Genomic DNA, 22,162 nt, shown 5'->3' with positions numbered 1-22,162 from the left:
CACTCACTCCTCTCCATTGCACTCTGTCTGATTTAGAGCTTTAATACTGAATCCGACTCACCAGCAGCCAGAACAGTGGCTGACCTGATGGATGCAGTCTCTGCTGGGTTGACTGTATGAAGGCTGATGCTGCCTTTACATTGTTCTGCCATGGCAACGGCCTTTACATACCAAGCATAAAATATATATGTGTGATTTATTCTAAACAAAAATAATTTGAGCATGATTTTTTTGGATGGTGAAAAGGGTAAGACTATTTTATCCACTCTCTGCATCAATTTTTGCAAACTTTTGCAAACTCTTCTATCTCCTGTCGCTTTTGCAAAGTGGAAAACTTTCTGCATAATGTAATAGTTTTCTATTTAATGAGAAGTAAAGGACCTTTTTATAGGTATTCTGCCTGCATTGTTGTCGCACCATGAACTATAAGGCAAAATTGGTGAAGAAATGACAATGTCTGATGTGTATAGTTTTGAAGTGAAAAAACAGTTTTTGTTTAGCATTTTTCGCATCATGTTTTGTGTCTAACGGGCCTATCCTTTCATTTGCTTTAGGAAGTGTTGTGTTTGTCAGAGTGGTATATGATGGAACCAGTATGTTGAATTCCCAGGATGTGTTGCATCCAAATAGCTGAGCAAACTAATTCAGCCAATGCAATGTGTCTATTTAATTGGGGATGGGTGGTGTTTGGGTGATAGTCTACAACTCAGTGTGTGAAACCTTCGTTGTTTATTGAATCTTTACAAGTATTTGAACTAGTGATGCACTGAAATGAAAATTCTCTGCCATTATTCAGGACACTCTTAGCCAAAACAATTAAAACCCCAAAAATCTGACAATAAAGGAAAACAGTTCAAATAAGCTTATAGGGTTTAATGCAGAGAAGGGATAGTCATCGTGTATTCCAGTGCCTTGCACTTTGACTCTGCTGTGTGTGTTTTTTTTTTCACAATTTTAGAAGTTGAAGCCACAAATGGTGTTAGTGTATTGGCAGTATCTAATGGGATGCTCCGTTTACAGGTAATATCAAACCTGCAGTGAAGAAATGCCTTAGTCGTTGTATGCCCTCCGATACTTGACATGAACAGTGACTATAAATGACATGACAATACAAAACATGATGTACGTCTGCATGACGATAATTTCACTATTAATCTGCTGCTCAAACTATGTGAATTCCTCTTGGTTATTAAGGAAACTAACAGAGCTTTTAATCAAAAACTGGCCAGTTTTTCAGAGCTGAAATTTCAGTGCATACTTACTTTAAACAGTAGTGTTCTGAGAGGCGTAAAGAGTGTTGGCCTGTTGGCTTGTGAGCTCAACACTGATGATACTGCAATTGTCTGTGGCCAGTTGCCCAAAACAGCAGAATTGGCCTTGCGCTCTCTGGGTGAAGGATGGCCCTCCCTCTCCCACCGCCGCTTGGCATGATGCCAACATAGGCATCTGTTAGAATCAATGCTAAGTGTAAAACTAACGAAGAAAACACCAGAGACTAAATGTGCCTTAGCTGAATAAATAATCAAGAGGGACTGGGGGAATTAGATTTTTTTAGTGAACTAACGCTTTAATATGTGGCTGTTTGCAAGTTACCTTTTAATCCAGAAAACAGCTGCAACGAACACGTTATACACTCACTGTTCATCTGACAGTGTTTACACAAACTAAAGGTTTTGTGTGTGTGTGTGTGTCTGTGTGTGTATGTGTATGTGTGTGTGTTTGTGTGTGTGTGTGCTGCTAACTGGCAGAGGTCCACGCTCATTAACGACCTTCCTGACAACACACAGTGCTTTAATTGCTTAATTGGCCCTGAACCAGTTGAGAGGTGTGTATGTGTGTATTTGTGTGTGTTACACTCCACTTCAGCTGAAGTATTTTTGTTACCATGCCAGCAATCCATACTAAGCACACTTATCTTCCACATTCTCTCTCTCTCTCTCTCTCTCTCTCTCTCTCTAGGTCTGTCATCCTCCTCTCTTGCGTTCCTGTTTCTCTCTCTCGTTTTCTCAATCTTTCTCCAACTCTCTCACCCCTTCGCTCACCTTTATACTTATCACCTTCTTTTCTCTCTGTGTCTACCTCTCACCCTCTTCTCTTTTTCACACCCTTCTTTTCTCTCTTTTCCACTTCTCTCACCCGTTTCTCTCTTTCACTCCTTGCCTCTTTTCTACCTTTCTCACCTATTTTCACTTTCTCTGTTCTCTCTACCTCTCTCACACTGCTCTCTTTCTCTCTCTCTCTCCATTTACTGCCAGAGAGCTTTATTAATATAGACATGTGTGCATATTGCTGTGTGTATGTGTGTGTGTGGTGCTCATTAATATTCCAGAGAGTTAGCTGTGTAGAGGGTAAGTGATGGAGAATTGTATTGCGAATTTAAATTAGAGTATAAACCCTGATCAGCCTCATAAATGCCCTCAGTGTCCAATCAGATCAAAAACAAGCACTGAGTGCTCAGTGTACAATCAAAAAGAAGATCTGTGTTCTCAGTAGCCAATCAGAAAGTAGCATGATGTTGTCATTGTCCAATCAGAAATAAACACTGTGTTTACTGTCCAATCAGAAGGAAGTGCTGTGTTGTTGACTGTCCAATCATAAAAAAGAGCAGTGTGTTCAGGACCAATCAGAAAGAAGCACTTAGTGTCCGAGAAGTAAGCTTAGCTGGTTATGTGACTTGTGAGCTCTGAGTTAAAGAACGCTGATGGAAAATTTTCCACACTTCCAAAGTTCAGTCTTAGATTCATAGATACTTCTCAGGATCCAAGGAATCCCAAACACATGCAGTGATGTTGAGGTCTGGACACATTATAAGTCATATAATATATGTAATATATATAACATTATATTATATATAATATAATATATAAGTCAAAACAGGCTGCAGCACCCAAACAGGTTTTAACAATAAGCTCAGCAGTTACTAATTATTTATATAATTATATAATTTATATAATTTACTATATGCTGTGATATGCAGCCATATCAGGAACACGAAGCTAATGACCACAACTCTAGTGAGTGTCAGCGACTGCCAAAATGTTAAGTGTTATGTTATGCTGCTGTAGGGTTAGTTAGACAGAAAACGTATAAAAAAAGCTGCATATTTGGTTGTCACAAGGAAATATTAAAGAATTAACAGACAATAGTTACATACGTTCAGTTTTATTTAGTCTAACTTGTCCTAACATTGTTCTCTTCTATATCTCATTTTATTTCAATGCAAAACGTCAGCACAAGCATGGCAGCGGGTTTATTGATTGGTTCTGATTATATTGGTGTGACCTATGCATTAGCTAGTTGTTAAAACATGGCATTTGTGGCACTCCAATTTAGTAAAAATATAGTTTGAAAGACTGAGTAAGGACTTTATGCATAAACTTCAGTACAAACCTACGCAAAACTGGTGCAACCCAATCTGGGTGCTCTGGGATGGCTAGTCCATTGTTCTGAGATCTCCAGCAGCTTCTTTGTTTTAAAAGTATTTCTTGATCTTCTCAGCAGTGTGCTTGGGTCATTATCTTGCTGTATACTAAAATTTCCAGGGGTATTGAGGACATGATGTTTTAGAATTTGTTTGTGTTTATCAGCATTCATGATGTCATCAGTCATAAGTGAAAATTCTAAAGTTTTGTGTTTTTGTGCTACTTTCAGAATTTACTGTCCATCTATAGTAACCTAAGGACATGTAGAATAAGGTGAGAAGCACCAGGAGAATGTGGTGCATCTGATGGCGCATCACCGATAACCAGATGCCACACCCTGACTGCTTTAAATTTAGAAAAAAGGAATTTAAGACGAGATTTCTGGAAGTCGACTTGGGGATGGAGATTTTTTCTGAACCTGGCAACCCCATAATGGACATTAATAGAACTTTACGTAAAAATACTTATCCCTTGAAATATGCTAAATTAAACGCATTCAAAATTTAGATGCGCTAGGAAGGCAAATCTTGCGAGCAGCTAGTCCCAGCACCCACTATTTCAGATTAAATTACACCACTTCCTGAAACACAATCAGTTTCACAACAGCATGTCCACCACAAACATTTCCATACAGTAACAGCATTCCACAGCACATCCAGCAGCTTGTAAAATCCATGATTTTACACCAACAAATCCATGAAAACACCACTCAGGGTATAAAGATGTAGTAGACATAGTGCTGTTAAATATTATTTTACTTTATTTGCTGTTATTAACTTTGTAACTTCTCCGTATTTACTTTTTAACTTCTCTTGATCCTTCTTCTTCTTCCCTTGCCTTTTGTGTTAATCTCATTTACATTTTGTATATCTCTCTTGGGTGATGCATGGGGGCTGTGGAGAGCAGTCCCTTTCTCATGTAACGACCTCCAGTGGTTAGCCTATGTTATATCTGGTTATCTATAGCTCCCCAATCTAGGAATCCCATTTGTTGAAGGGATATCTCGGAGACATCTTGGCTCCTTGATGGGGGAGACTGTAAATTCCTGGGTGGACCTCACCTCTATTTTAATCACAAAGTTATTTAATTACAAAGGTAGAGGGGTTCTGGGTCGTTTAGACAAAGGGACAAAAAGAAGGTGTGGTTTACATGGTTAAATATAAGTCCATTGTTTTGTAAGCTTAGTTAGACTTGCTTGGTTGGGAAGATGTGCATTTATTAAACTTCTTTTTCCTTGACAAAGTCTCCAACGCTTGCCAGCAGACGTCAACAGTGCCTCTAAGCCATTTTCCCCAGAGAGAGACAATCTCACCACCACTGTGCTGACCACACACTACACTTTAGCATTGCAGAGCCTCTGTGAGGGTCCTGACAGGAAATCAATGGCTTATGTCCAGTGCAGAACAGTGCAAGCACAGTAGAGTTGCAATGCATTAGCCTGCTATAGAAATACAATTGAAAATTGTAATTAAGTGCAGATTATGTTGCTTCACATAGATCTTATCAGAGTGGACGTCAAAGACAAACCTCAAAGTTTAAGAACAAGGTAAAGATACTGATGAGGTTTTCTGGATTGGACCCCAAGTCTTGACTTCAGCCACTGGAGTTGATGGAATCGACTTCTTGACGCCACTGAACTTTAAGCAAGACAGAACCTTAGATAAATGGTTATGGTGAAGATTTAAAATCTCACACATAGTTTACCCGCTTTTTCAAGCCGACACCTGTATTAGTATATAACACAAATTCACATTATTATACCAAGCTGAGTCAGACAAATGTAAATTCACTGCAGCCTGAAGAATGAGCTAGCAAACTGGGACGTGAACGCCAGGACAATCTTTTAGCCTTAGCCTTTGAGCCTCAGTAACAATTTTTGGACCCCCTTCGTAATAGCTGATGTAAAACTAAAGGCTAGCTACCACAAGCTGTCTAAGTTATATAAATTCATAACTGGGTTTGCATTTTGTTAATAATTGGATGCATGTTTGGGGCTCTAAGAATTTACAAATTATTTGCAGATCATTTTTTCAGGATTCTTGACCCAAGCAAATATGTTCTTCCTCAGTAGTAGCTTCTTTGCAGCAGCTGGACCATAAAGGCCTGATTAACCCCTGAGTCTCTTCTGAACAACTAATCTTGATATGTGTCTGCTACTTGTGAAGTGTTTGTTTGCTCTAAACTGAGGGGCTGTAAATTTGCGATTTACGAGGCTGGGAATTTTAATGAACTTATTGTGGTGAATTTGATCTAATTAATTCTATAGTCATAACATTAATTTCTATCATATTGGTTATACTGTGTAGATCCTGGTTGGAGTTTATCCTGTGGGCCCCAGACTGAAATGGGAGTGGGATCTCAAGGTACTAGTGGAAGTTGAGAGGGTCCATTGGACAGGAGGGAGGCCCCCTGAATGTAAACAATGCCTATATATGGTATTAGGTGATCAGGGCCATTATGGAGGGAAAGGTATTTGGCTTGAAGAAGACCCATACATTGAAGGCTATCTTAATAGAAACCAGATGTGGGCTATATGTCCTCACAAGCATATAAAAGCCCTGAGTTGGGAACGTATGTCAGAGAGGAATTTGGCTCTTCTCTTCTAGCTGATTCGCAAAGGCTTGTCTGTGACTTCGACCTCTCAATGCTAATAAACATCTTTATATGCAAGAGACGAGTGTCACCGAAGAGTTTGTTCCTACACCTTTACAGCATCGCTACTAAAGAAACCACATTATCCTCTGCAGCAGAGGTAACTCATGGTCTTCCTTTCCTGGGGTGGCCCTCATCAGAGCCAGTTTCAACATGGATAGATACATTCAAAATCCTTGCAATTGTCTATATTGACTGACCTTCATGTTTTAAAGTAATCATAGGCTGTTGTTTCTCTTTACTTAGCTAAGTGGTTCTTGCCATATTATGAATTAGGAAAGTGGTCGAATAGGGCTATTCACTACACAATACTCTGTACCAACCTTATTTCTGCACAATGCAAGTGATGGTGTCGAACACATGAAGAAATTTAAGTCTTGAAAATCATTCCAGGTGACTACATCATGAAGCTGATTGAGAGAATGCCAAGAGTGTGCAAAGCTGTCATCGATGTGTGACAGTATGCAGTCTCTGACACTGGGGAAATTCCTTTCCTAGTTGCTAGAGGGCAGTTTGCTCTTAAAGGGGAGAAGAAGAGATTTTTGCCAACCCACCCCTTACTATTTTCTGTTAACCTAATTCCTTAGTCAAGGTAAACCCAGTGAGTGCTACATAAGCAAAACGTGGCTACTTTGAAGAATCTGAAGTATAAAACATTTTCTGATTTTTTAAACACTTTTGTTTACTACTTAACTCCATGTGTTCCTTCATAGTTCTGATGTCTTCAATATTAATCTACAATGTAGAAAATAAAAATGTTTTGTGACCAGAGTTAGCCCTGCAGTGACTGGTGAGCAGTGTTGGCAGGGTATGGTGGGATTCTTAGGCTAGAGGTGGGCTTTAACATGCCCACTTCTGTTACCTAGCTCATTAAACAAACCCATGTTCTTTACAACTGGCGACCTGTCCAGGGTGTATCCTGCCTTCCGCCCGATGACCGCTGGGATAGGCTCCAGCACCCCCCCTAACCCTGACGGAGAAGCAGCTTGGAAAATGGATGGGTGGATGGATGTTCTTTACAGGATTCCACATGCTGTCCAGATGGTCCAGCTTTACCATTAAATATTTAGCTTTGAGGATTCCATTTTACTCTCTCGAGCCATTCAGAACATTACGCTTGAAATAACAAGGGGTCAAAGAGTCAGCTCCTCACATTCTGATTCTCAGAGTCTTCAGCCAAACGTTGTCCCTGCCTGCGAGATGCATCAAAGTTGAAGAAACAACTCTTTGAGAATCAGCTGCCCATCACTGGGACTGGGCTGACCGTAGTAGCTAGTTGTACACTATTTCATCCTGACTATGTGGTGACAGCTGCCCTTCCTAAAGATATATTTGTAATCAGGGTGCTTTTTGTGTGAATCTGCAGTTGTCCTTGTTGACCCATAACTGATTATTAGTAGGGGTATAAAAATGCATCAGTGCATCATCATTATTTAAACATGTTGATTCAACAGCATATATAATACTATATAACAAATTATATTAATTTGTGTTTGATTGATAAATAACAGTTCTTCAAAAGCTATCTATCTATCTATCTATCTATCTATCTATCTATCTATCTATCTATCTATCTATCTATCTATCTATCTATCTATTTCTTCAAAATAGTCTCATGTGTATTCAGTAAGATTTTTTAAAAACAATAGAAAATTATTGTGACATTTGTTGAAGATGTCATTGTGAAATTTGATTTCAGCACGCACTGAATCATGTCCAAAAGTAAATAAAATAACATAAATGTTGTGAGGTCAGAGATTTATGAAAATTAATTAGCATACACAGAATTGGGTTGCAGGAGTAGAGCAAAAAACCTTAAAGCACTCAAACTTCCAAAGCCACTACATGCCAAAACTAGAGCTTTGTTGTACGTCCCTAGTGCACAAAGATGCCTGCAAAACCTTCAGCTGAGATCATGGATTATTTTTGTACAGACTCATTTGATATTGAAGTCATGTAAGATTCAAACTGCAGCTTATATCTCTACATGCTTTGGGGGGATTCTCCCTCATTCTTTTGCTCTGTCTGAAATGTGAGTGGACAGGCTGGCTGTGAGGCAAGAAGAAAGCAGAAAGAAAGCCAGATTTCAGCTTAACTTGAAACATTTCAGGCTTGAGAAAATATAAACAGGCTGTGAAGACTTTAGATCTAAATGTCTATTGATTACTAAAGGTATTTCACAGGGCTCAATTCTGGGTCCAGTTTTGTTCTCAATCTCTATTGACATTATCTCCATTGTAATGAGCTGTAATGTGCATCTTTCTGTAGACAACAAATTTCTGTAGTGTTGCACAGACTCTGCACATTCTGTTGTGGAGACCAAATGTCCCATTGATGCCGTACAAGCTGCCTTCTACAATCAAAAATAAGTTTTGAATGCTGATAAACTACATTCGTGCTAGATTGTTTTGAATAACAGTAATTTGAATATGTCTGCCTTGACGGGAGAGTGAAAAATGTATTCCTTTTCATGCTCTCCATGTCTCCAAAATTTGATTGGTTGACTGTGAGGTGAAAAGAACAGAGAGAAATCAAACAGCCTTTGCAGAGAGAAGGCATAATTTCAGCTCAGCTCCGACATAAACGCTGCTGTATCTGCCAGTCAGGAGAAATATCCGTTAGCCTGAGATCACTCATGGCTGATCATGGAGGATCAGAGCAGTAGATTCTAAAACGATCAAAGCAGTGAACATTAAAAATGTTTTTCTAATAAAATTATTATCAGAAATAAATAAAGTAATAAAATGAATGTCCAGAATAAAGTTCTGAAAATCTATATCAAGAATGAAGTTCAAAGAAAGTTAATATCCAGAAAGAAGTTTTAAACTTTGAATAAAATTAATATCTGAAATTTATTTCTTATTCATATCTAGAATTCATTTTAATAAAATACATGTCCAGAATGAAGACAACAGAATTAATATGCAATAAACACCATGCTGGAGAAAAAATACATATAATTGTGTCCGTCAGGTTTCGTTTCTTACTGTTTTTCCATTGCAGAAAGTGGAACTGTGGTTTTGCCACTCGCGACTGTTCCAGTTTTGGCTTTTTGATCTTTGGTTACTGAGCAAGATTTGTACTAACAGGTAGTGGAACTTACAGATGTTCTCTTCTGTCTATGCTAACACTTGCAGCTGAAGCCAGTGATAATTTAATGAATTATTTACTCTTTCTGGTGAAGAATGTAAACCATATATATTTTTTTGGAATTATCACTTTGTATTTGAGTATTTTGAGTTTGTTAAGATGACATAAGCTACTTAGACAGCTCATGCTAACATTATTATCAGTGTCATTAGCCACTGAGTGATGTACTAATATTTCGACTCCCAAAAAAAAAGCTTCCTTTAATTCCACAATTGATTCTGTGTAGTTGTAGATATTTTTGTCATTGTATTAGCACAGATTATTTCATGTGACCACAGCAAGTGATAATTAGTAAGGAGAGTGGATATTGTGTCTGTTCACTCTTTCAAGAGAAAAAAATTTGCTTGATTCTTCACATTTTTGTTAGTGCAGAACAGTTCCTGCAATACATTAGCTAATTATCCAAACTGCAGTGACATTAAAAGACCAAAAAGACAATTAAATCATAATTTCTTCACCAGTTCTTATGAGTTTTATGATTATCTCAAGCAACTGGAAAAATAAAGTAGAACCGTTGGTTCCTGATTTGCACAGATTTGTTTTTGAATGCACAGTGGAAAAAAAACTGTAAGAAGGAGAAGAGAGAGACTTTTTAAAACATGTATTCTTAACACGTTAATTAGCATCTCACACTGTTGTTACATCAAGAAAACATGTTGGTAACATTTTACTCTAGGGCCGTGTTCATAAGGCTACACTATGTCAGGTGACATCAGAGTTGGAGTAGCAACGGTTTCTAGACCAGGAGTTACATGATACAGACCAGCCCATCCAAAAGTATGCACACACACACACACACACACACACACACACACACACACACACACACACAAGTAAGAATGTAACTGCTACAACATTTAAGGTGGAACAAAAAATTAGTATGTGGGGTAGTTCTACTTGAGGTGGGGGAGGGAGGGGACACTAGATTAACCCTTAAATTACTGCAAATATATATGTTTGGATGTAACATTTAAAGCTAATCTGAATGTTCTTGCGCTTTTATGTGATTTCATATATGAGCTCACAGTAACCAGCCTAAAAGCTACCAGCTCACCATCCTCCTGACTCTCCTGATTGCCCAGTCTGGCACTGATACTTTTACCCAGTCTGACTGATATTTTCAGGCTGTGTCATGGTACTTTTTTTTAGGTGAAATTACAAAGTATTTTATAACAACTGACTTTGTAGATAAGTGCATATCACAGTGCCATAATGCTGAGCATGTGGCATAGCTTAAATATATATTATAAGTGGTAAAATAAAACTCACTGTCCCTGAAGCACTCAAAAAATTTTCATTTTTGTTTGACCAGCCTGACATCGCTAGCAATTGCACATTATCAGCATTATGGCACTGTGATATGCACTGATCTGACAACCTAATATCAGAAAAAACTCAACATCACCTGATACAGAGGTTATGTTAGTGTTGGCAAATGCAATCCTTATGGTAAATGATACCTGTTAGAATAAGCATTTATAAATATTTATATAGATTTATGTCAGTTCGAACTTATGTAGGCATCACATAGATTTATAGTAAAGGGTATTTTAAATGAACTTATTCAGCCTGAAAGAATAGTTCTCTCAAACAAAAGCCTAAAACCAGCAGAAGTGAAGCTGGCACTGTTTTGATTTAGCAAACTTTTAAGTGTGTTATTGAGGTTTGCTGTCTTGAGACTCTTCTGTGTGTGTGTGTGTGTGTGTGTGTGTGTGACAGTGAAAATAGGGCATGTGTCCGGGGCCTCTGAGCCTCACTCTGATGTGATTAAATCACCCACCGCACTTCATTAAAAAATCACTTACAACCAACCCTGCCCCACTATTTTCTACTGTGCTGCAGAATAAAAGTATGACAGACTGCAGTGTGTTTGCGCAGATGAGCAGAGAAATAACATTTACTCTGTAGAGGACAGTGTGAGACAAAAGTGGTCACACATTTTTAGTTTGTTATAAAACACAGCCGAATTCAGGTTTCAAATGAAAAGTAAAGGTGAATAATATTTCAGAAGAAAAATAAAGACAGATCAAATCCTTGCAAATATTTGCCCCAGGTCAAATTACATCATCTACAGAGAGCACACTTCTGCACACTTTAATGCACTGTAACTTATCCTTACAACTTGCTGAATTTAACATACTGGAACAAAAAAAAAACGTGGCCAGTGCAAATGTTATGGCATATTTTGTATTTTCTGCTTTTTTCCACTTTAAAATGAGCAATAAATAGAAATTGTGCAATTCAGTGAAAATTGTGGGAGTGCTCTGTAGGGGATGTGTTAACTTATTTTCACCTAAAAAATCAATAAATTGTCATTTGAGGGGAGGTGTTCAAACTTCTGCACATGACTGTGTTTTGGTCAAAGAAATAAGGATCTTTCACAATCATATTTCACATGAAAAATAAGGACCAATCACATTTCAGAAGGAAAAATAAGGACCAATTATACCTCACAGGAAAAATAATGACATGACCAATAATGTTTGTTAGGAAAATTTAGGACTAATCACATTTCAGAGGAAAAATAAGGACCAATCAAATGTTAATCAGACATCTTTTACCCAGTCATTTAAACCATGATGGTGAGTTGAATTCACTTTATTATGTTGCTTATTATGTTAATTTCATCTATAACTTTATGGCTATGAAGTGACTATTGGAGCTGGACAGTTTAACTAAGTTCCGACCTGGTACTTAGTCAATATCTAGCTAGTTGCTGCATGGTGTAGGCTAGGCATGTCAAACTGGGGGATCTTCTGGGCCAAACTGCCGCAGAGATTAGCGCTGTGGAGTTTCCCTTCATCTCACCCTCTGAGACAGTGCGCTGATGTCTGCAGTGTTTTAGCCCACAAGGACTGGAGTCTGACATGTAGTGTAGGCTAACTAAGTCAATAGCTATCTACTTGGTTTGGTATGTGCATGGTGAAGGCTAACATATGTCTTGATGATTAGCTAGCTAATTAAGTGTATCACTCACTGCAGCTACTGTAGCTACATAAGATCATTTTAACCAACTTATGCTCAACCCCACCCTCCATATTCCAGTTTATTCCATGCAAATGCTCAGTAAATCCCTAGTCTGTCCCAGAAATCACAGATGTCACTACGTGATCCAGGCTGTGCGTGTGAGTGGATGGTCAAGTTCATCATTAGCCAGCCGCTGGAGGCCCTGTACCGTGGCCACGATGGGGGGCGCTGCTGCCTGCAGAACTCAGTCAGTGGGGTGCGTGAGGAGGCATGGGCGAATGAACCCCAGTAACACAGCATTCGATTGGACAGCAGCCGCTCCGCTGGGGTCATGGTGAAGTTAGCCACTGTGGCTGAGCCAAACAAAAAGGGAAGCTCCGCACCATGACACACGTGATCGTAACAGAAGGTCAAACCAGACCAAACATGATGGTCACTTGCAACGTGATCAAAAACATATGTCCATACAGAGCCACTGGACAGTGATGCAGCACGAGCAGCCCTCCGGGAGGGACACAGGAAGATGTAATCTGTCACAATCTGCAGAAAAATCTCAGAATTAGTTATCAGAGTCATGAATTTTGGTACTTTATACAAAAACACATTTTTTGACAGGTTTTTTTGTTACTGTCAGTTTCATTGGAAATGTTTATACAGCTGAAGTAATATACTTACAGTTACAATAGGATTACAGTTCCTATATAACAATTGGTGATATTGTGAGAGAAGAGTAAATCTCGCATTTAAATGGAGTTAAAATATGGACTTCTTAAAGTCCCAGAAACACTAAAATATTACAATGTGTGTATGATACTAAACTTCAGCGTCATATGAAACATCCAGAAAAGTTTGACAGAAAAAAACAAGATAGAAATATAAAAAACATGGCTTAAAAATCACATATCAGAAGACCTATATGAGAACTGTGTGTGCATTGTCCTGATATTCTGAATGTGTGATTGACAGCCTTCAGTCCAACACTACCAGCCTGCTACATAACTAAAGAAGAACTAAACACAATGGTGTGAATGAAACGAGTAGAAATGAATGAATCTGGATCTTCATATACGTGTGATGCTGTAGACTCTCCCTGCTGTGTCCTCAGCTCACTAATAACATTATCCAGCTTTTGTGTGGCTTGTAAGTAGAAAAGGTAAGGTTTTTATTCCTTTTACTGCTGGATATCCAGGGAATGCTGGAGTGACCAGTTAAATGGACGAATGAACAATAGGCAGACAGATGAGCTGGCTTGCCAACTCAGTTATGCTTCCTGGGTTAGCTTTTGCTCGATTGTTATTGGTGTTGCAGCATTTGAGTCCAGCCTCAGTCTGAAGTCCAGGCTCAAGACCATAAATTAATGCTCTCGGTTGTGTCTCAACATCAATTGGACTCAGTCTTGAAGTAAGGTGGACTGTTGTTCTAAAGACCAGCCAAGTTTGAATGTCTCCCTGTGAGGGAGCTGGAAACTAAACTTTTCTTCTATCAATATTGAATATCAACAGAACTTTCAAAGAGAATAAAACTCTCTATATTTTCTCTACATACATACAACTCCCTGCCTATACCTCTCCACTGGGCCCACACAAAAGACCACAAAATCTTCCATGGTCCACAAGAAGATTTTACAGATCTGATCATTTTTTCACGTACAAGTTACAAGTTGTAACTGCTCACTTTCAGTCCTCGTGCACAGGTAGCGTGTGTTACTCACTGCTGCATTTTCTTTATTTTGGTTTATGCTTGGCATTATTGGTTTTCTTATTCTGAGATATGATGGGTTTTGCACTTGTAGATGGTCCAGTCTCAGGATCTTTTCTTTCGAAAGACGCTTTTAACTACTAATCCATGAATTCCATATGGTAGAAAAGTAAAAGATTTTACATTGACTTGCACAAAATATTTTTTGCAAATAATTAACAGTATTCCACCTATTTTAAACTATGTTTAGGTAAATATGTATAATGTTTGCAATTAAAAGAAATTTATGGCCGTAACAGTACCACCACTGGGGGGCTGCAGCCCACATGTTGAAAACCACTACTGTACATGTTTACGTACAATCTGTTCACTGCTGATCTATAAGATCCTTTCTGTAATGGCTTAACTGGTTATTATTTGTTTGTAGATTTTTATTGGTTCCAAAATTCAGTCATCCTCTGAACCAACATCAGCCTTGTGATTATTTGAGACACTGCTGATATATGTGCAAACCAAGATATGCACTTTTGCATTAAAAGAGGAGAATTTAGAGAAACACATCAGACAATTATCAGGCATTGGAAAGTTGTTCACAGGACATACTTTGTACTATATACTGTGTGCCTACTCAACATTAACTTACTAAGAAAGAAAACACTGATTTATGTTCTCTGGGATTCTAGTTGATCTTATACTCTTTGAAAGGTGATGGAAAAAGGGAATGGCCATTTTACAAGGGAGATGTTTTTTGTTTTTGATTGGGGGTTGGCATCCCCTCACACCCCCCGTCAAACTGAGCCCTGCTTAATAACTCAAAACACTTAGAAGTAAGTGTGTGATTATTTAGGTTTGCTAACTGGTGGAGTATAAGCTTGCTGCTACATTACTTGATTGCTACATTAGATTCGTAGCTCCAGTGCTAAAACTAAAGAAGCAAACTTGTGTGTGAAATGTGTGTAAAATAGTTACTACCAGTACTCCTGGTAGCCACACACACTCCACAAACACACTCAAGGCCATCACCTACACACACACACACACACACACACAGTAATCTCACACAAGAGTGTGTCTCGGTGCTGGAGCTCCTCTAACGTCCTTAGACTGTTAAACACCTTCATATTTTTCTGCCTGATTAACACATGCAGCCACAGTGCCCCCCTGTGGCAGCTGAGAAACAAATATAATCACAAGTATGGTGAAACTCAAACGGGAATTCCAGCAATTGTTTCTTTAGGCACAGTCATTCAGATGGTGATAAGGATAACTGTTGCAAAGTGTGAACACCAATTTATTCATTGTCCGAAACCACCAGTGATCCTACACGACTTCTGCATTTTATATGTACTGTTGAAAATGATCAAATGGTGTGTGATCTATACCTATAATCTAGATTCTAGAAATAAATCTGAAAAAAAAAACAACAACAATGTTCTTTGGGGACTATTTAGTCCTACAACACCCTACCTCTCCACCAGGAATGGAAAATGGAAAAAAATACATTTTAGACTAAGATCTTATGTCAAAATGACAGAAAAACAATTTCTCAGCCACCAGGCAGCACATTTATATAATTTCTAGCAATAATGTTCTGTGAGGGAGCTTTAAGAGGTCTTAAACTCTTCAGACATGAGGTTCCCATCACCACCACTGTAAACAATTCTGTTTCTCTACAATGGAGCATCTCACATCAAACCACTCTGAACAACTTTATAATGAATGTGATTCTACATTTGTCCTTTAATTCATAGAATTTCACTGTACAGTGAAAACACACAAATACACACCCATACACACACACACACACACAACCACACACACACACACACATTGATGCTTACCTGTGCAAGCATGTCCCGGTGGTCTGTGTTTCTGTATAGGGGGAGGTATTTGCGCAGAATTTTGAGTGTATGTTGTTTGAAGATGGCTGTAGTGTATATCGCACACTCCACTGCTGACACAGGCTTCGAGAAAACACCATAAACAAATATAACACCCTCCTCAGAGGTGGTACCTACACACACACACACACGCAGAAAAAGAGATCAATTCAGGCATCACTAATTACTACTCTTTATTCTTTATATCTTCAAAAGAAAGGAATCTTTTCTGGTTTTATTCAATAACAATGTTTTACTGTGCAACATAACAAGCTATATATAAAGTGACTGTAACAGTGATTAGTGCACTGGTATATTTTTACACCATAATTTCAGTGTGTCCTCGGTGAATAAATAAAATTTCAGTAAAGTCATTATACAAATGAGGTCATCAACATTAAATATTCGCACCAAGAGAGAAAGAAATGAGAACAAAGAAAACACAGTTGTGAATTTTAAGGGAAGAAGTGCTAAGAAATAATAAATTGTTTGATAAAGATGCAGCCGAAATTAAACAATGGAGAAAGATACAGAAGATAATTGCAGATTTACCATTTACCTTTTAATCAAGAAGCAAAGTTTTTTTTAAAAATGTTGTTGAAGTAAATATGAAAATATTATTTAATCCACATCAATTTAACTGGGAAAGACTACCATCAGAGTGGTTTAAGCATTATTTTTGTGGGACCGTGTCACTGCCAGCAAATGTTAAAGAACATCATAGTAAGTATGGCAGCGTGTTTTATGAATATGGTCCAATATCTCTACCATATGCAGCCCATGGTCTGATCTTTCTCTTCGAGAAGTCTTGGAGTTTATTACTGCATTTATGTTTTCCTGTTTCCCAGTTCCTTGATTTCTGGTTTAGTTATCATGTATATGTCTGCTGTGCATTTTGCCTCCTGCCTGTGATGACTATGACTTTTAGACTGACCTAAATAAAGCTACCTAGGGAATGAACCTTCCCTAATGTTCCATTTTACTAAAGCATTTTGGGAACAACAAGAAGTTATTAAATGCTAAATAATAGTAAAATCATAATATCATTTACAGTGTTTGTCAACTTATATTCCTTGAGAACTGATCACCACTTTTTCACCAAATTCTGGGTATTTTAATTTTATTTTAACTTTATTCTGAAAATCAATTTTATGATAACTTTATTTTGAATCTTAATTATATCTACTTTTCATTCTGGAAATAAAAAAATATCAGTGGAGTGTTTGTGTGTTACCAAGAAATAAATAGAAACATAAATAAATAAATATTAAATGTATGTATTTTACCCAGCAGTACAGGTTTGTCCTTCTGCCAGTGTCCTTTCTGGAAGGCACTGACAGCCTGTTCCTGGATCAGCAGTCCATCTATATATGGCCCCCAGCTCTCAAACACCTCCAAAAATCGGAATGGATTTACCAGCTTAGAACCTCAGAAAACCCAGGTCAGAAAAACAAACAAACAAACCACAGTTATAAACAAAAGAAGCTCATGCCCCCTGACTTCTATTATATAAGTTTAAAGTCAGTAGCTTTTTTTTTTTTTTTAGGGAAATATGTTGAGGTTATTTTCTGTGATATTTAACCAAATAGACGCTCACTGGATTTAATCTGAGCATCAAGAACAGTCTGAGAGCTCAGAGACTGCAGACACTGATAGTCCTGTAGTGAGCAGTTGGTCAGCTTAGCGAAATTCTTCCCCAGCTTCAGAGACTCATGCCTGAAGACACACAGTGCAATTTTCCAAACAGTCATTACAATTATAATATTATTGGAATATTTCATAATAATAAAATGAATATAATGACAGCAGTTCTCTTCCTCGGGCTCACCTATAAATGTATTCTTTTGTAGCTACTGCTGGCCAAGCTTTACAGAACACTGGTGAAAATCCTAATGAGAAACTTTTGCACACTGAAGGGATTGGAATGTAAACTGTGAGAAACTCACTTTAATGTAGGTATTGTGGCGTAAAGTGATTTGTGAGCTACAGTGTTTCCTTAGGTTCAGTGGGATTTTTACCAGCAGTTTATTAAACTTGTACAGCTTGTAAAGGAGGAATACAAATGTATCTTTAGCATCTGTGTAATAACAATAATAATAATAATATATGGAGCACACTACATTAACAGGATTTATTAGCAATGGTTTACAAAGTGTGTATATATTTGTGTGTGCGTGTGTGTGTGTGTGTTACCGTGTCTTTAGTGGAATAGAGAATGGAAGGCTCTGTAGGACTGCCTGACTGAACAGTGGTTTACTGCTCTGCATCATGAGGTGCAAACTAACAGACTGAGCACCAGCACTTTCACCAAATATTGTCACCTGAAAGAAACACACACACACACACACACACACACACAGAGGATAAAAGTTTGATATGTTATTTGTCATGTTACGCAGTATTCTGAAGCAAAGCATTGTATCCCTCAGCCTCATAATATGGGCTGGAATATAGTCAGAGTGCCGCTGTTGTTTGTGCGTGTGTAGGTTATCAATAAATTGGAGATGCTGCGCATTACAGGTTGCACCACATACTGTGTCACCCTCTTACTGTTATATTTCACATGGCAATTTGTTATATTTGATTTGTGAATTTTCTATATTAGGGTAAAAGACAGAAATGCTGTTTTTACAGGCATCTCTGTTTTACCCAAAACAGACTGCAAACTTGGTCTGACTAGTGGTCGCTATCATGCATATCATGAAGCTGTGCTGGCACCAAGCCATAGGCTTAGTACTTCAATTATATTTTCATCATCACAGTTTTATGACTCAGTAAAGTGTTCTGCTGTTATACTGTATTCATAAAGTGCTTGTACATTCGTAAAATCACTGTTTCACAAAAATTACTCATTTCTTTTCACAGGACAATATATATACAGAAAATATACAGGCCAATTCAGCAATTTTGTATTTTGAAATAACTGCAAAATGTGACTTTTTGTTTGTATTTCTGAGTAGATCTGTGTAGTATATTACTTTGCTTTTATGAAACACATGCCTTTTTCACTAACTAGGCTTATGTAGCTGATGTTAGATAGGACTAGAAACAGTGAAAATATATTTCCATGGAGGAGAAAAGAGTTTGTCCTTATCAGCATCAAATGAGCCAGTTAGCTGTAATGTTAGCATCAGCGCATCTAAAGAGGCAGCCCCTGTTACTCATTCAACACCAAAATCTACCTATTTTTATATGTTTTAAAATGTTTGCGTTATAAACCCAGGACCGTTATCTGAAATGCAAGCCTACAAATTTGCATTCATTTTGGATTCTTTTTCTTCTTTACAGATAACTGAATATTTATTCATTATATATTTGACTATTAACCATACTAAAATATCAAAATTAGTCAAAAAGCACATCCTTACTTATAGGCAACTGTGGCACTGCTGTTAGAAGAGAGATAGCAATTACAGATGTAGTGAGTTGCTTTCATTAAGTTTGCTGCTTCTTCTGTTCTGTTTGTGTATTTGTGGTGTCTGTGTGTGTGTGTGTGTGTGTGTGTGTGTGTGTGTGTGTGTGTGTGTGTGTGTGTGTGTGTGTGTCCTTGCCTTGCCGGGATCCCCCCCAAGCATTGCAATGTTCTGCTGGACCCACAGAAGAGCAGCCTGCTGGTCCAGAATTCCATAATTGCCCACTGCAGCTGATTTAGGATCCTTCCCTGATACCAGAAAACCAAACGCTCCTACAGAGAGAAAGAGAGAGAGAGAGAGAGAGAGAGAGAGAGAGAGAGACTTCAGTCCATACTCATAGATAGCAGTGTGTCATACGATATCAGAAACCATTTCAGATACTTAACAGCGCAACACAAATTGAGAAGAGTGTGTGATGATTTAGGCATTAGCACCATGCTAATTAGCATACTAGTAATAGAATAGAATAGAATAGAATAGAATAGAATAGAATAGAATAGAATTCAACTTTATTGTCATTGCGTATGTCGCAGGTACAAAGCAACAAAATACAGTTTGCATCCATCCAGAAGTGCTTAGCAGAAATATAAATATGTATGTTACAATGTACAGTAAGTATAGTATGTACAGGTTAAAAATATGCGGGGGTATAGACATGAAGGGGGTTATACAGGTTATAAACAAGAATGTACAGGTTATAAATACGAAGGGGTATAAAGTACTATGAACTATGAATATGAATATGAATAAACTATGAATAAATAGTAAACTATGAATAAATAGTAAGCTTCCAATATAAAAAATGTGGTGCCCTTGGTACAAAGGTTACCTTCAATGAATGAAAAATTCAATGTAAAGGAATTTGCTGTTTCTTACTTGGTGACTGATCGGAGGCTAATGATTAATGTATATTATATTGTAGTTACCCATAAGTCATGGGTGTAAAATGGATAACTATCAAAATAAGCAGTTCAATAAAGTCAGCAAGAGGCCCAGTCAACTGGGAGTTCATGAAATTCCTGCTGGTCTAAACTGGTTTTTCGCAGACCTGTGAGTGTGCATGTCTGTGTGTGTATGTGTGAGAGCATGAGTGTGCACGTTTGTGTGTATTTGTGATACCCAGTCTGTAGGCCACGGTGACCACCACAGTGTGTGTGAAGTTGCTGATGAACCGAGAGTCATACAGCGGTTTGGAGGCAGAGCCCGCGATGAAGTCTCCGCCGTGGATCCACACCATTACTGGCAGTTTCAGCACGGTGGCGCTAAAGTTCACACTCAGAGGAACGAAAACGTCCAGGTACAGACAGTCCTCACTCACCTACAACACACACATATACACAACATGCATGAATGCTGGACACTCTGTCATCTAGAAGAGACCTTAAACATTTCCTTAGTTCACTTCATGCTGCTTTATTTACAGGACTAATAATGGTACATCTTTAGCTACTGTAGATGTTCAGATGTTGTATATTAGCTATAATAATAATAATAATAATAATAAAGTTGCACAGTAGTTACAGAGTAGTTATACAGTTATTATTGATTAATGTGTACTGTGGATCCACACACAGATCCTAAGAGTGGAAGTACTTGAAGTAAAATAGTATAAGAGGTTAGAGTAACAGTTTAAAATCTGTAAGTAGGTAAAGATAAAATTCAAAGATTAAAGTTAGAGTTTATTGTGTTACAAGTAGAGTTTAACAACTTACCCTTTAAGTGGTTACAGTTACAGCACAAAGACGTAGAGTTTAAGGGGTTAAAGTTACCGGGCTAGAGTTCATGGACTTGGAGTTTAAGGACGTAAAGTTAGTATTTAAGGGGATAACTCCTTAAACTCTTATAACTCCTTAAAGTTTAAAGTACTATAAAATTCCAACTTTGCAGCTAAAATAAGAAAAAACAAAAGACAACAAGGATAATGAGATATATGTAATATGTACATGTTTAAATAATCTGTAAAGTGTTTAGTAACATCTTTCATTCTGTCTGTCTCTTTCCCTCTCTCACCGTTTTCGGACATTCCTCGGTGATTGGTCCGATGCAGCGCTGCATGCAGGCTGCGCGAGGGAATGTAGCATCATACTCTCCTGTCCATGGTGTGACCTGCTGGGGTGGTCTCCAGCGGTTAGACGCTACAGGAGGGTCAGCAAACGGAATGCCATAGAACACATGTGCTTTATCTGTAGTCAGTCCTCTAATGATACCATCTTTAGTCAGAACTCTGGGCCCTTTGTCACTGGAGTCGCTTTGGTGGTCTCCCAGCAGGCCTCGCCCCAGAACTCCGGCAGTTATTCTGCGGATCAAACCAGCTAGGCTAATCTCCTCCTCTGCGCTGGCCACGGCTCCTACCAACACGCATACCAGCAGCACACTCCTATACACCACCATCTTCATCACGGAATTTTCAGTGATCAACAAAGTCCCAGAGAGATGTAACTTTGGGTTCGGCAAATTCCCTCTGTTCCAACACTAACATTTTTCTCCACCCTTTCCTGTGTGGGCAGGGCCAGGATTAGTGCTCGTGATTCCAGTTACAGATGGTCAGTCCTGCGACTGTTCACTGTGTGTATGTGTGTGTGTGTGTGTGTGTGCGTGTTTGTGTGTGTGTGTGTGTAATTAAGAGCACATGTTCTGTCCTTTAGCAAACTAGCTAAAGCAGATTCCCATGATGTTTATAACCAGCCTGGTGATGTCACTGATTGAGTCAACAAATGTAGTTTCTATTAAAGGAAACTGCAGCAATAAAAGGAGTTCATTGTTTTATATGGGTGTTCAGTCATCTGGGGAAATTTTCCTTTTCATATATGACTTCTTAAACAAATGTCCTCTTTCCCTTTGTTAACTGTGACAATCCATAGCCTTCTGTTCAAAGCAAAGTTTGTCACATAGGTAATACTCCTACTAAGCTCTGGTTGACTGGTTACCATTTCTTCTACTGAGTGCTGACTGGCTGGCTTGCTGCTACTAGTGGATAATT

General features: G+C 38.2%; 1 protein-coding gene across 1 annotated transcript; it reads right to left on the bottom strand.

Annotated features, from left to right (window-relative positions):
- Positions 1 to 9,810: 9,810 nt before the first annotated feature.
- Positions 9,811 to 21,672, bottom strand: LOC108435072 (cAMP-regulated D2 protein). Its single transcript, XM_017710627.2, has 8 exons — positions 21,193 to 21,672; positions 20,302 to 20,500; positions 19,321 to 19,454; positions 17,963 to 18,090; positions 17,367 to 17,485; positions 17,056 to 17,196; positions 15,731 to 15,903; positions 9,811 to 12,731 (listed from the first exon to the last, which is right to left on the bottom strand). Exons 1-8 carry the CDS (start codon positions 21,577 to 21,579, stop codon positions 12,288 to 12,290), a joined length of 1,725 nt encoding a protein of 574 aa, XP_017566116.2. The 5' UTR covers positions 21,580 to 21,672; the 3' UTR covers positions 9,811 to 12,287.
- Between the last annotated feature and the right edge of the window lie 490 nt (positions 21,673 to 22,162).

This window comes from Pygocentrus nattereri, chromosome 1, assembly GCF_015220715.1.
Source record: "Pygocentrus nattereri isolate fPygNat1 chromosome 1, fPygNat1.pri, whole genome shotgun sequence".
In the NCBI taxonomy this organism is placed as follows: Eukaryota; Metazoa; Chordata; class Actinopteri; order Characiformes; family Serrasalmidae; genus Pygocentrus; species Pygocentrus nattereri.
Note: the sequence above shows the minus strand (reverse complement) of the source record. Positions and strands in the feature narration are given on the sequence as shown.

What these genes read in the sequence shown, in the direction of transcription:
- LOC108435072 (XM_017710627.2), bottom strand. Translation starts at nt 21,579, where the DNA reads ATGAAGATGGTGGTGTATAGGAGTGTGCTGCTGGTATGCGTGTTGGTA. An exon ending in TCTATTCCACTAAAGACACG is followed by an intron (nt 17,486 to 17,962) that starts GTAACACACACA and finishes GTGTGTCTTCAG; the next exon opens with GCATGAGTCTCTGAAGCTGG. An exon ending in ACCGGGACATGCTTGCACAG is followed by an intron (nt 12,732 to 15,730) that starts GTAAGCATCAAT and finishes ATTTTTCTGCAG; the next exon opens with ATTGTGACAGATTACATCTT.